General features: G+C 39.3%; 1 protein-coding gene, 1 long non-coding RNA gene and 1 pseudogene across 3 annotated transcripts in view; 1 reads left to right on the top strand and 2 right to left on the bottom strand.

Annotated features, from left to right (window-relative positions):
• Window positions 1-8,865, bottom strand: part of LOC126802774 (uncharacterized) — a 51,532-nt gene extending 42,667 nt beyond the window's left edge. The window contains exon 1 of the mRNA XM_050530478.1: window positions 8,699-8,865. Coding sequence (XP_050386435.1) covers window positions 8,699-8,812 — 114 coding nt within the window. The 5' untranslated portion in view covers window positions 8,813-8,865. The remainder of the gene's footprint in view (window positions 1-8,698) is intronic.
• Window positions 1,315-2,083, top strand: LOC126802548 (protein MAEA homolog; annotated as a pseudogene).
• Window positions 5,670-8,085, bottom strand: LOC126802775 (uncharacterized). Of its 2 annotated transcripts, none has more exons than XR_007673007.1 (3): window positions 7,140-8,085; window positions 6,714-6,916; window positions 5,670-6,494 (listed from the first exon to the last, which is right to left on the bottom strand). It is a non-coding gene; the product is annotated as an uncharacterized LOC126802775 (long non-coding RNA). The 2 variants fall into 2 exon arrangements; XR_007673008.1 differs by having other exon boundaries at window positions 5,671-6,916; window positions 7,140-7,249; window positions 7,833-8,085.
• Window positions 8,866-14,021: the final 5,156 nt, after the last annotated feature.

Raw genomic sequence — 14,021 nt, 5'->3', positions numbered from 1 at the left:
TACGCCTAAATCCTCGAATGGTGAAAGGTATTCCAGAGTTCGCTGGCGAATTCTCGGAATGGCGCCAGATGAATTATGAGTACTAGGGGGCGCGTCCCTCTTATTTCGTGTACTTTTGGCGGGAGGTCTCTTGTATCTCATCTTGCCTTTATACCAATATTGTATTCATGTAGTTATCTTCACGTTGCTACGCTCTCTGTTGCATAATCTATAGTAAGCAAGAAACAATAACGATAGCTTTTGGGGATGAGAAGCTCCCCTTCTTTTCTATTTCCAGAAAACTCACCAATGTGTGGAACGACTTCGTCATAAAACCTGCCAAGGATAGGCAAGCCTCCAATATGCTCAAGGTCCAACAGAGATAAACATCTCCCCTTACGATGTGTGCAAAGTGTTCATAGCAGGGCACCAATATTCACAAAAAGCTCGCACCACGGGAGCAACACGATCATAACTGAATAATGACGCAAACACTGCTCGATAGAGGCCCGCCTTCTTGATGTGGTCTTTGTTTCAGCTTAATACATCTTCTACCGACTCTCAGTAGTACTATGTATAGATAAAGCCGCCGGTAGTTTGAAACATACCCCATCGCACAGAGTTATTGGATATAGAGTCGTTGAGAAGCTTGAATGACACCATATGAGCATCTTTATCACGATGTGCAGACTTCAACGTCAAGACGTCTGAACTTAGCTCCTCGTTGCCTGACTTTGGCGATTGAAAGCTGGCTACTTGGCGATTCACTGCGTAAGTCCACTGTGAGACATGAGTTGAGCTGTCATAGAATAGAGCTTTAGAGGCGATTGGCCCAGGGAGAAAGGGATATACAGTTAAAGTGGTGTCATCTTGTTGCCCATCTTCAACATCGTCGAGGATAGTAATCGTCCCGTCTTTAAAACTCTTGAAAGCCGTCATGGTGAATGTGATGTGTAAAGCCTAAAACGCTTTTATTGAGTGTTGTCAAGTCTATGAAATGAAAGCAGTAAAGCGATTAGGTCATTTACGTTCTTCAAACTCTTGAAAGCCACTATGGTGAATGTGATGCGTAAAGCCTCAAACGTTTTTATTGAGTGCTGTCAAGTCTATGAAATAAAAGTAGTCAAATAATTAGGTCGTTTACATTCTTCAAATCCGCTAGAAATCAACGCGTTTCTAAAGTAGTCGAATGGCTAGATTGATCGCGACTCTCAGATTGTTGTCAAAATCGTACAAGAAAAAAAATATCAAAGTCAGACCAGTAAAAAAAATCAAAAGTCAAAATCAGACAAAAAAAACCGATTGCACTAAAGCACAACGGCACTCAATCATTTAATGATTCAATTATACAATTGTCACACCAACTCCTTCAAGCTCGAGCACCAGTTCCTCCTTGACCCCTTCGAGCCCTACAAGAAGACGATCCGCGCCCACAACTGCGTTGCCGAGGAGGAGATGTTCGCCGTCATCAACGACGTCAACGATGCCGTCGACCGCGACGACATGCTCTGCGATGACACTGTCACTCACCTCAGTTCCCTCGTCTCCAGGCTCCAAGGCCTCAAACAAAAGCTGGAGGAGGGGAGCAAGGCAGAGAACCTACAGGCGCAGCGGTGCCGGGCGAGGCTGGATCATTTGGAATCAGCAGATGTGGAGAATTTATCAGAATGGAACAATGTGCGGCTGAACCGGATCCTTGTGGACTATATGCTGAGGATGTCTTATTACGACATTGCAGCGAAGATGGCTGAGAGCCATAATATTCAGGATCTTGTCGATATTGATGTATTTCAAGAAGCGAGAAAGGTAATTGAAGCTCTCCAGAATAAGGAGGTGGATCCTACCCTGGCCTGGTGTGCCGAAAACAAGTCAAGGTTAAAGAAAACCAAGAGCAAATTGGAGTTTCAGCTAAGACTTCAAATTTATAGAGTTGGTACGAACTGAAAATAACTTGTGAGCTATCACATATGCCCAGAAATACCTTGCGCCATGGGGTACTACTTATATGAAAGAATTGCAACGGGTCTTTGTAACAGTAGCTTATAAGAGTACCACTGAATGTAATACATACAAGGTTTTATTTGAACCAAAATAATGGGATTAACCACATGCTATAGATGCGTCGTATCAAAGAGAAGAGGTACTCAACTCCATGATGCCTCCACGTGCTTAACCACATGTGGCCTGTTCAAACATTCTCCCCACGCTGTCTAAGCTTGTCCCGAGCAGAGATTCTAAATTTTCACATGAGAAGACTGAGCTGTGGACCATTGAGAGGAAAAGAAGATTGTAACACTAAGAGAAATCCTTGATTAGCTTAGCTAACTTAATTTTATTCATGTTACAAGTATCACCACCCGTGCCTTGTTGGGTTGCTTTTCATGCATGCATGGCTTCTTTATTGAACTCCTTTTCAGTTCTCTCCCTCTCTCCACTATTAGGTCAAGATCAGTACATAATTAATTAAGAAAAGTGATACTGACAGTGACTTATTGGAATGTAGTTGTGTAAGTCACTGTCTTATTGGCCTCTAGGGGTCTTGAAAAGTGGCCTCAGGAACAAGGGTTTTAGGCATCCACCATATAATCAGATTTTATCAGGCAATGCTTTTTCGGGAAAACAAGATACTCGAGATACTCCACCGGTCAGGACTTCGGTTGTTGCTCATATGTCTGGTGAAGAGCCACATAGCCGGAAAGGGAGCACTAAGCTAGATAAAGAAAAAAAAAAAAAAAAAAAGAGGCACGAAAACCCCCTTCATCACATATGTTGCTCTTGATGATGATTCTTAAGAGGATGAACTCTCACATGAAACTCTGAGTAGTAATCGCCAAGACCTGTACCATTAGAAATCGGTCTCCTAAGTTAAAAAGTTAGTGCGAATCCGAATAAAATTCGTGTTAGTACATAAATGGATGATCGTAATCGAAGCTGTGTGATTCTGACTTAAATCGGCAATTGAATGTCATTGACGATTCAAAATGGTAATCGGACATTTGATTAAATTAATAAATTCATTAACGGTTATAATTAAATCAATTATTTTCTGATTAGTTTAGTTATGAGAATAACTAATTATAAAATTAATCAAAAATACACCGTGATTTAATTATACAATTAAAGAAATTTATTATTTTAGTGTTATTAAAATATTTTATAAAATTTAAGCTTTGACACTATAAATACCACTTCCAAAATGAAGAGGGGGGACTTGAGAAGAAGAGAGAAAATCACTTGAGCAAGACCACTCTCGAGAAATCTCGAAGTCTCCCAAGCCCACGAATGGAATCATCAATCTGCCAAATCGATCGTTCTTCATCAAATCCAGATCCAAACTCAAGTCCACGAAGAATCATCAAGCTGCCAAATCAATCGTTCTTCATTAAATCCAGATCCAAAATTAAGTCCACGAAAAATCATCAAGCTGTCAAAGTCATTGTTCTTCATCAAATCCAAATTCAAACTCAAGTCCACGAAGAATCATCAAGCTGCTAAATCGATCGTTCTTCATCAAATCCAAATCCAAATCAAACTCAAATTCTCAAGATCAATTGCACATCACCCTTGAGCCAAGTTGCATACGAAGATAGAATCAGAGGAGTTCACAAAAATTGTAACCCCGCGCTTGATTATGAATAAATTAAATTTTATTTGTACACGTGTCTATATTCACCATTTGTTTTCAGATTGCCGTACTACACTTTTCCAACCAATTAAGTGGTTTGAGTCTTTTTGCTTTTACAAACATGAGCTCACCGAAAACACTAGACCTATCTTCCAACCAATTAAGTGGTTTGAATCCCGGTGCTTTTGCAAACATGAGCTCACTTCCATCTCTTGACCTCTCTGATAAGCCAGTTATGCAGTTTGCGAGATCTGTCCATTTTAGGTTGTAATCTGACTGAACAACTCTCCGAGTCCGTTCAAAGATGGTCCGCATGTCCTCAAATCTCACTCCATTCTTTGTATCTTTCCTATAATCATCTTGCTGGCCCATTTCCCAATCTTACCAACTTTTCATGGTTTGTGTATTTAGACCTCTCTGGGAATAAGTTGAGTAGAAGGATTCCAGACAGTATTGGAAAATTGTGCAACTTTCAAATTTGAATTCCTTAGATCTCTCAAGGAATAGATTAAAGGGAAGACTACCTGAAAGTATTAAGCTGATGTCTAATTTGGGTTATATAAATCTTAGCGTGAATCATTTTGAGGGGGAAATTTCAGAAACTCATTTCTCACAACTCATGAGTTTAGGTTCCTTGGATTTATCCTATAAGTCTATAACTCATTGTTAGAATTCAATGTCAGCTCTGATTGGGTTCCTCCCTTTCAATTGTCTGATTTGAGGGTCAGGTCTTGTAAGGTGGGGCCGAATTTCCCAAACTGGCTCCGAACCCAAAAGAGTCTTTCCAACCTTGACATGTCTTATGCTGATATTTCAAATGTCTTTCCAAGTTAATTTTGGGGACTCATTACTGACATTCATACTATAGATTTTTCTAACGATCAAATTAGAGGAACATTAGGGAGTTTAGAAGCTACATCATTCGATCATTTCGATGGATTTGAAGTTCGATTGAGTTCGAACCAGTTGGAAGGTTCAATACCCTCATATCTATCAAATACTTAATATTTGGATCTCTCTGATAATCAATTCTCAAATGCAACTTCCTTCTTGTGTTCTTCCAATGTGAAAGTTCCAAAGTTTCTTGATCTCTCAAAAAACCATATTTCGGGAGAAATTCCAGATTGCTGGCAACAGTGGGTTACTCTAGAGCTTCTTGATTTGAGTAACAATTATTTTTCTGGAAAAATTCCACCCAGTATGAGATATTTACATCAGATGAAAACACTGAAATTAAGAAGCAACAAACTAGTGGGAGAACTGCCCTCATCCTTGAAGAGTTGTAAAAGCTTAAATGTCATTGATCTCGGAAACAATAGTCTGACGAGTTCAGTGCCTGAATGGCTTGGGGTCAGTTTTACAAATTTGGTCATTCTTATGCTTCAGTCTAATCAGCTTAGTGGAAGTCTGCCTTCACAATTATGCCATCTAACACGCCTTCAAATTTTGGATGTCTCTATGAATCAAATCTCTGGAAAAATACCAAAATGCGTCAACAATCTGACTTCTCTGGCGCAAGAAGGAAATTCAAATCTAACCATCAGACATTCTTTTAATTATACATTTGAGGCAGAACCACCAATAACTTCTCTTTATTATGAGGATGATGAGACCTTTATGTGGAAAGGGACATTGTATTCGTACCAGAGTACATTGGGACTAGTCAAGAGAATTGATCTCTCAAGCAACAGATTAACTGGGGAGATACCAAGTGAAATCACTCAGATTGTTGGGTTGGTTTCATTGAACCTTTCAAGAAACCACTTAACAGGACGCATACCTCCAGAGATTGGAAAGTTGGAGTCATTGGATTCACTTGATCTGTCAAGAAACAAGATGCATGGTGGAATTCCGGAAGGCCTTGCTCATATCGATAGACTTGGTGCCATGGATTTATCATACAACAACTTGTCTGGTAAAATTCCAACTGGCACTCAGCTCCAAGGCTTTGATGCCTCCTATATTGGAAATCTTTTCTTGTGTGGACCTCCACTTGATGTTTGTAATCCAGAGGGAACTAATGGCTCGCTTGGTCAAGAAGATGCAGATGAGCTCGCTCATCACACAAGGGTTCTACATAAGTTTGGGACTCGGATTTGCTGTTGGATTTTGGGCAGTTTGATATTCAAGAGGTCATGGAGATATGCATACTACAACTTCTTGAATGCTCTAAATGATTGGCTCTATGTGAGGTTAGCTTTGATAAGACGGAAGTTAAAGGAGATGCTTAATAGGCAATCCTAAGCGGTATGTTCTCGACTGATGTTTTATACAGCAACAACATCTTCAGGGGACAAGGTGCTTCCTTTCAATGCAAACTGGCGCTGGGCAATCATCTACTCAATTAAGTCTCCAAGTTTATCAGTCTTTTATTTTGGATAAAAGAGTGTTCAGTACATTTTTATCTTTACGTAGCCATGTTTGGCATGGGTATTAAGTCCTAATCCCTTTGTGTCCTTGATTAAGTATCAGAAACTTCTGATATATCAGATGTACTGTCAACATTTGTACTTTGGTACTGGATGAAGATTCGACTTCCCTTGTTTGGGACTTTCTGTGAACACATGTTGAGAGCAAAACTGAGTAGTGTCTTATTTGGTACCTGAGCAGCTGAACCTTGATTTTCACTTGTGTCCAGCTGCAGTGTTCCTTTTGGCTTCAAGCACAGTACCCTCCTTCAGTGCTGATTGTGCCTCAGACCCCTCAGTCTCCATTCCGAGTACAAAAAGGGAAGCAGCCTGTAGATAAGATGCAATGTGCCATACAGGGGAAAGTACTTGAGCTTGCATTGCATCATTTAGAGCTTCCAGAGGCCTCTCTCATCCATGAGATAAGACAAACTACGACAGGCAATGATTGTGGGAGAGACCATGTTTCTAATATTAATGAACTGCATATAGAAGCAACGGAACTTTAAAGTTACAAGAGAACATAATTCTGCAGCATCATTTTGTAATTCTAAGTTAGCAGCAGTAAAATTTTCCACACATTAATGAAGCATAGAAGATCTTTTTCGTTTTACTGTACCTCAATCAATATCCTCAGTAAGAAGATTCCAAAAAAGAGAAAAGAAGAAAATATTGCAGAGCAGGAAGAGAATAGAGCATACTTCTTCAATGCAGAACAACGAAGCAGCGCTAATAAAGGTCGCCGGAACCACAATCCAGTGGAAGTCATCCCCAAGTACGATAGGGAGAGTGAGATGCCAGAGGACTAGAATCCTATAAGTCAAGCGTGTATAAGAGAGAGGAATGGCAGTACCGATGAGATTTTCACATACACCAATTCCTTCATGGAAGCAAGGCATAATTCCTGTGTCAAGCAAACGTAAAATGTTGATGGAGATTTCCAATCCGTAAAGCTTTAATTATTATTTCCCAATTTCTAAAAGCCAGAGATTGTCAAAGAAAAAAAGTGCAACTAATTACTTTAAGTTTATCAAGGAAAATGAGAACTAGAGCACCAGGATAACTAAGAACAAAATTTCAAGGTAAAATGTTAACTTGATTGTTTTGTAGATTGAGGAAGGGATTACCAACATATTTCTCCTCGATTCCTCCAACTTTAGCATTCAGATAGCCTGGGAGATGAACTCAATAATGCAGCCAGGTCCATGATTTGAGCTTAAAACAACTAGCAGATCATCTAGTTTAAGAAAATTTTGGAGGTCACGTGTCCCACATTAGAGCCACATATGACATGACACTTCAATAAAAAAGTTAATACATAACAACTGATCACATCAATATGATCAAAAAACAGTTTAAAAACTGAAAAAGAAACATAATCCTATTATGTAAAGAAACCAAGCTAATGAAGCTGAGTTCTACCAAAGACGCAATGGCTTCCATAAGTATAAAACACTGCAGATGGGCAGATGTGCACTTGAAACTATTGGGGAACCAACACCTCATGTTGGTGTATCAGGTCCCATTACTAGATGTAACTTGCTGTATTCATATCTTCCTCAACATCTAAAGCTCGAAAACATAAACCATAAAATTACGTTCCTCTATACTTTCTACAGCCATACAACTATAGGTGCCCTATAATTAGGACACGAGCTTCAGCAATAGGTAATGCTTCCTAGTTAATCAATGATCGACTTCAATAACCTTGCATCTATCTCAGGCTATTTCTTACTAATCTAAAACCAGCAAGTAGTATGAGCAGATATGAAATATCAAAGGGTTCAAATAGACCACATCGAAAAATTCTAGATTTACACCTTAAAAGTGCCTTCTTTAGCTCTGCATTACCCGAACTCTCAACCCCCAAAATGATCTGCCTGGCAAAATCATTGGTCCCTGCAATCACTTTAGTCCAAGCCTTCCTCCCTTATTCAAATCTTGAATACGAAGCCTCTGTCCTGAACTGCAACAACAGCGCCAAAGCTGGCGCAGTGAGCTGGCATGACAAGGATGACATGGGGAAAACCTCCGGAAGCCACTCCAATGCAACCGCTGTATTGTAGCTTGCAATCATCACTGCCACCAAGGTGAAAGCAATCACGGGAGGAATTAAAGACAAAAAGACCTGACTGCTATTCCACAAGACCTTGCACAAATACCCAAATCATACTGAAGAAGCGCTAACCACACCCACACCCACACCGACATCCTCATTTTTACTTTCTAAGTGAACAACAACACCAGCCTTATCAAATACCCAAACAAAAATCATAAACTGGTTTCAACTTGGCTTATATTAGACCTGAAGTGCAGTAAATACAAATCACTTTCTGTTCAAAACAGTAACTATACAAGCAGCACATCACTGCTCCATATAACATTTCATCAACACTAGAGTCAGCAACATATAAACAAAAACATTGATCCCAAACACAAACCAATACCCAATCAGTCCAATTTCATACCCAACAACGAAAGACCAATACTTATGAGCTAAAAAGGCAAACTTGCCTAAACACAGATATGGGAAATCATCCAAAAGAAAATTAACCATAAAGTGAAAGAACAAACTGATTGTAACCCAAGATTACTAATTTCTCATTTTTCTCGTGTGTCATTTCTCAACTAGATTCCGTATTAAATTTAGAGAAGAAAGAAATTAAGGGGGTGGAAGAGAACATACAGGGTCAAGAACATTGGGCTCAGAGCCATAGTCAGCAGTCAGGAGAAAATAAGAAGCAGCAATTGTAGCCACTATGGTTGTTCTCCTCACCAGCTTATCCACCTCTGGGTTCATCCTGATTCTTCTTCTTTTGCCTTCTCTAGGATTCAGAATCGGAGTACCTTTTGAAATAGAGAGAGGGCTCTTCGGTCTTCAGCTTTGCACCTTGGTTCTTTTATAGTTTGTTTCCGGTCCTTTCATAACTGATATATCACCAAGTTTGCCCAGTATAAAAATTGTACCTATCAAATATCTAAATATTGACCGCAATACGACTTTCACCAGATTTTTTAAGAGAGTAAAATTTTGCATACTGCTTAGTTATAAAATTGCAATATACACACCATACTTCATTTCTTACTTCAGAAATGTAGAAATTGTCCTTTTCTTTTTCTTTTCAGATTGTTCACGTATGGACATGTTTGCAGTTTTCATTGTAACTTAGATTAAGGTTATGTGGATTGTTATTTGATACATGCACATTTCGTGATTTCACTACCGCTTTAAATGGTAAATTGTTTAGTTGTACATATATGTGTGTGACTCACGGTAAAAAAATTGATGTGCTGAGTTAGTAGAATACAAGATTAGTTTACATTTTTATAGAACACCACAGTGTTCATCAATAAACTATGAATACTTAGAACTAATGATATATTTTATATAGATGCACCACGGTTAAAACATATAGACGTCTAGAATTTTTGAGTAAGACGATATTACTTTACGGGAAATAATCATTATTCTTTCTTTTTACACAATCAATCATTTAAAAAAAATAAAAAAGAGAAATAATCAATGTTCTAAAAAGCGGCCTAAGCGGTCGCCTAGGCATTACGAGGTCACCCACTGTTGCGTTTTTTGTCTCCGCGTCCATCTGTGCCGTTTTATGAATTAGGCGGCCGCATATGCCTTATTTAGTTATAGGTGGCCTTATTCAGTCATAGGCGATTAACTATAATTTGATATTAAAAAAAACTAAAAAAGGCCGCATCTCTCACTTTTTGTCTTTTTTTTTTTCCGAAAACTGAATCTCATTAGCAGAAGAAGAGGAATGAGATATGAATATTAAGTTTGAGTCTGAAGGAGTTAGAGAATAATTTGGAGAGGAAGAACTTAAGATTTAGTATTATTACATTTGTTTTATTATTTATCTTTTCTTTTAATATTTTTATATGGACTTTCTACTTAAATTATTGTAAATTAATATTATTTTTTTAAAAATTAAAATTAAAATTAAATATTAATATATATATTTGATTATTAAAATAATTTAATATATATAAATAAAATATTTAATAATTTAAAACCGGCAATCCGCCACCTTTTTAGAACCTTAGAAATAATGAAAAAAACGTGATTGTTCAAACTGCCACAAGGCCAGAGATTAGGGGCCAAATCTATAATCTTGCATCTTGTCAAGTAGAGTGTTGGCTAGGAAGAGAGCATCATCAAATTCAAATGGAAGAACTAACCCAAAACCCAAATCCTCCTCCAAACTCGGTCAGAACTCCCCCTCATCTTCAATCAAAGACCAAAAAGAGAACTCTTGACAATGATGTCCGAAACTCCACCTCCTTCAAGATTCGTGCTATCCTCACAGACATTCGCCCAATGTTCTTGTACTCGCACCCCATTTCTCCAAGTTTGCATCTTTCTCCCATTTACCAGTTGTTTCGGATGTCTCGTGTTCTGGGTTCTTAATCTTATCTTGATATTAGTGATGATTTGGTGTCATTTTTCGATCAAGTTTGATTCTTTGATGTTGAGGGTGAAGTTTGATATATAATGGATTGTAACTAGTGATATATTAAGCCATCTGAGATTTGCAGTTGCTTTTGATACGACCCGACTCTTTTACGATTCGTTGCGATAATAGTTTTATCTTTTACTCGGAACGAGAGTCGTATTAAGTGTGACGACTCTAAAATTTGACTTTTCGATGCGTAAGCCTTTCGGGAAAACTCCAAATAGAAATTTATAATCCTCACAAAGAAATTCACACAAAATCCTCATTACATGATGTAAATAAATAACTCAAAGTCTTCTGAGCGGTACGTCGATTCCCGCTAATCCACACCTGCGGAGTTATCCCCTACACCATCGAATTGGTGCACTGGGATTGTAAACACAAACCCGATAAGATTTGCAGCTCATATGAGTAAAATAAAATATAACTCACATATCAATATATACGAAAAATCCACAATCAACAACAAATATAAATGCACTCATGAGTCAATGGACGGCCCATCTGGTTGTCTAAAAATATGAAAATGAAGTGCTCATGAGAAATTGGGCAACCCCTCTATTTACCCAAATGCATTTATAACACGGGTATTTATGAGCGCTGGTACACCTCTGTTACCCCTCATGTAGTACACCGCCGACATTGGGCAACCTCCTACTACCCAACATCCAAAAATATAAGTACTCATGAGCCGATAACCCATATGTTACCTCACATGCAGTACTCCGGTAAACAGACTAGAGCTCTAACTGTATCGTAACTTTCGTCCGGCCAAAGGCTAGGTTCCGACATGCCAAACACGTCTGAAGACTGGTCCGAAGACATAAACACGTCCGAAGACATAAATCACGTCCGAAGACAAAAACTCGTCTGAAGACATCAATCACGTCCGAAGACAAAAACTTGTCTGAAGACATCAATCACGTCCGAAGACAAAAACTCGTCCGAAGACATCAATCACATCCGAAGACAAAAACTCGTTCGAAAACATCAAACACGTCCGAAGACAAAGACTCATCCGAAGACATCAATCACGTCCGAAGACAAAAACTCGTCCCAAGACAAACACGTTTTAACAAAACTCAATGTTAAAACCACATACAATAATTATCATGTTATATTGTACAAATCAAATCACCTGCTCGATGTATAAATCTCATTCACCAAAATGAACATATTCACAATGAAGTCACGACAGTAATAAAATATAGCAAACTATATATATATATGTACATATTTACCATTCATACAAATATATATATTCCACTATATCAATTACATGTCATATTTCATTCTTTAAAATTCTGCAAAATCTTGAATCTCCGCAAGGCTAGATTCGTAAATGTGAGATTTTACTCACCTTATAATCTCACGCGTAATTCCACAATTCCGAAAGTAATTCATTTTCTTGAATTATCAATCACCTTGAAAAGATAAGAAAAGAATTTAGAATCGTTATGTAAACCTTAAATGCCGAAACAGTAATAATAAGTTATTATTCAGCAATTTTCTGGTTTTACGAAATTACTATTACCTGAGTTACTATTCACGCATGTACTATTCACGTAAGACTGTACAAATACACATCCATTATGTATTCATGTATGAGTACATACTGTTTACGTATTTTATGTACGTATGCATACTATTCAAATGTAAATAATGTTTCAGTAATTAATAATTACCAATTTACTCTTCCGACATTACTTTTACATTTACTGGACGTAATTTACATTTATATTTACCGTAAGTAAAATAAATTTACATTTACAGAACGTAAATCACTTTTTCATTCACCGCACGTAAAAATAAAATTTACTGTTTTCGAAACACTGTTCACGCGCCGCCGCACGTGGCGGCGCGTGGGGTACACGCGCCACTCACTGTGGCAGCGCGTGGGCCCCACGCGCCGAGCCTAAGACCGGCGCGTAGCACGCCACCGCTGCCTCATTTCTCCTCCTCTCCTTCTCCTCTACCTCCCCACGGCCTCACGCCGCCTCTAGGTCACTCCACGCCCCCACACGCGCCGCCTAAGGCGGCGGTACCTCACCAACTCCGATCTCCTCCAATCCTTCACAAAATCCTCCAAAATCAAACCAACAACATCACAACACATTCAATAGCACAAACCTTACCTCGAGAACCCCTGGATGATGGCTAGAGATGGAGCTCGCACGGCGGAAGAGAAAACGCGGCTCGGGTTGCAACGTGGAGAATCACGGCGGCGAGGGAGGACGTCCCGACCTCGGGGTTTGTAGCTGTGGGCCGTGCAATGCTGCCTGGACCGGCGGTGAGAGGCACGGACGGCCAGAGAGGAGGATCGCTGGAGGCGATTTCGAGAGGGAGAGAAAACTCAGGGAGGAAGAGAGAGAAGAGGGAAAAGAGAGAAAGGGAGGCGCGGGGGTAAGGGTTTCCATTTCTGGAAACCCTAGATCCATTAATTCCATTTTATACTAGGGCTGGGCGCGGGTAAAATCCGGCCCGGGTCAGTTAATTGCAGGGCCCGGGTAAAAGCCGGACCGGTATCATCCGGGCCGAGCCCGCCTGGTTTTCCGGGCCTAACTCTGTTTTTGGCTGGTTGGCAGCGAATCGTCAGTGCGAGGCGACGACAATGGAAATCATGGGATTGGAATTAGTTAAGTTTAGGGTGATTTGGTTATGTTCCAGTGTCCTTATATCTATTCTATAAGTTTATGATCACTTACGAAAAAGCCAATTACATAATAACACCTAATTTTCCGAGTTTCCGGGTTTTTTTTGTTTAAAAATTTGAAGGCCCGGGACCAGCCCAGACATAACAAAGCCCGGCCCGTTTATCACATGACAACATATGAGCCCGGAAAAAAGCCCGGCCCGCCCGGACGGGCCCGTTGGTCCGGTCCGGGTTTTTTTTCTTCTTCGGGCTTTTTGCCCAGCCCTATTTTATACCCGTTTCCAAAATCGGAAACTACTTCTTTCGTTAATAAGTTTAACGTGCGACGTCCGATTAGAATGCGTGATGTGTCCACGAACTCGTATCGACGAGCTCTACGACTTTCGTGAAGAGAGTTTTCACAAACGAGCGACGGAGTAAAAGTCGATTCTCGTGTCGCGGAAATGGAACGTTTTTCTAAATAAACGTTCCGATAATGTTTCTGCTTTCGTTTCACAACATTGCAAGCAACCAAATGTCGTTTAATGAAATTCACAAACTTTATATATTTAAATCCACCCAATAAATTGCAAAGAAAAATCGGGTTATTACAGTTTTTTTGTTCAAAGTATTCATAGTGAGACACATTTACCGTTTTTATTGTAGGGCAGAGTCAAGGTGTTTGAATTATTATTTGTAATGTGAAAATTTCACTACTGCTTTAAAACGTTAGAATGTTAGTACATATTTATAAGGCATAAATGCCGATTTACACCCCAAACTTGGCTGAAATTGTCAATTTGCACCCCGAACTTGCATTTGAGTCAATTTACCTCCTAAACTTGGTAAAAATTGCTGATTTACACCCCGAACTTGCATTTGAGTCAATTTACCTCCTAAAC

This window comes from Argentina anserina, chromosome 7 (genome assembly GCF_933775445.1).
Source record: "Argentina anserina chromosome 7, drPotAnse1.1, whole genome shotgun sequence".
Classification (NCBI taxonomy): Eukaryota; Viridiplantae; Streptophyta; class Magnoliopsida; order Rosales; family Rosaceae; genus Argentina; species Argentina anserina.
This window is presented reverse-complemented; position numbering and strand designations above follow the sequence as displayed.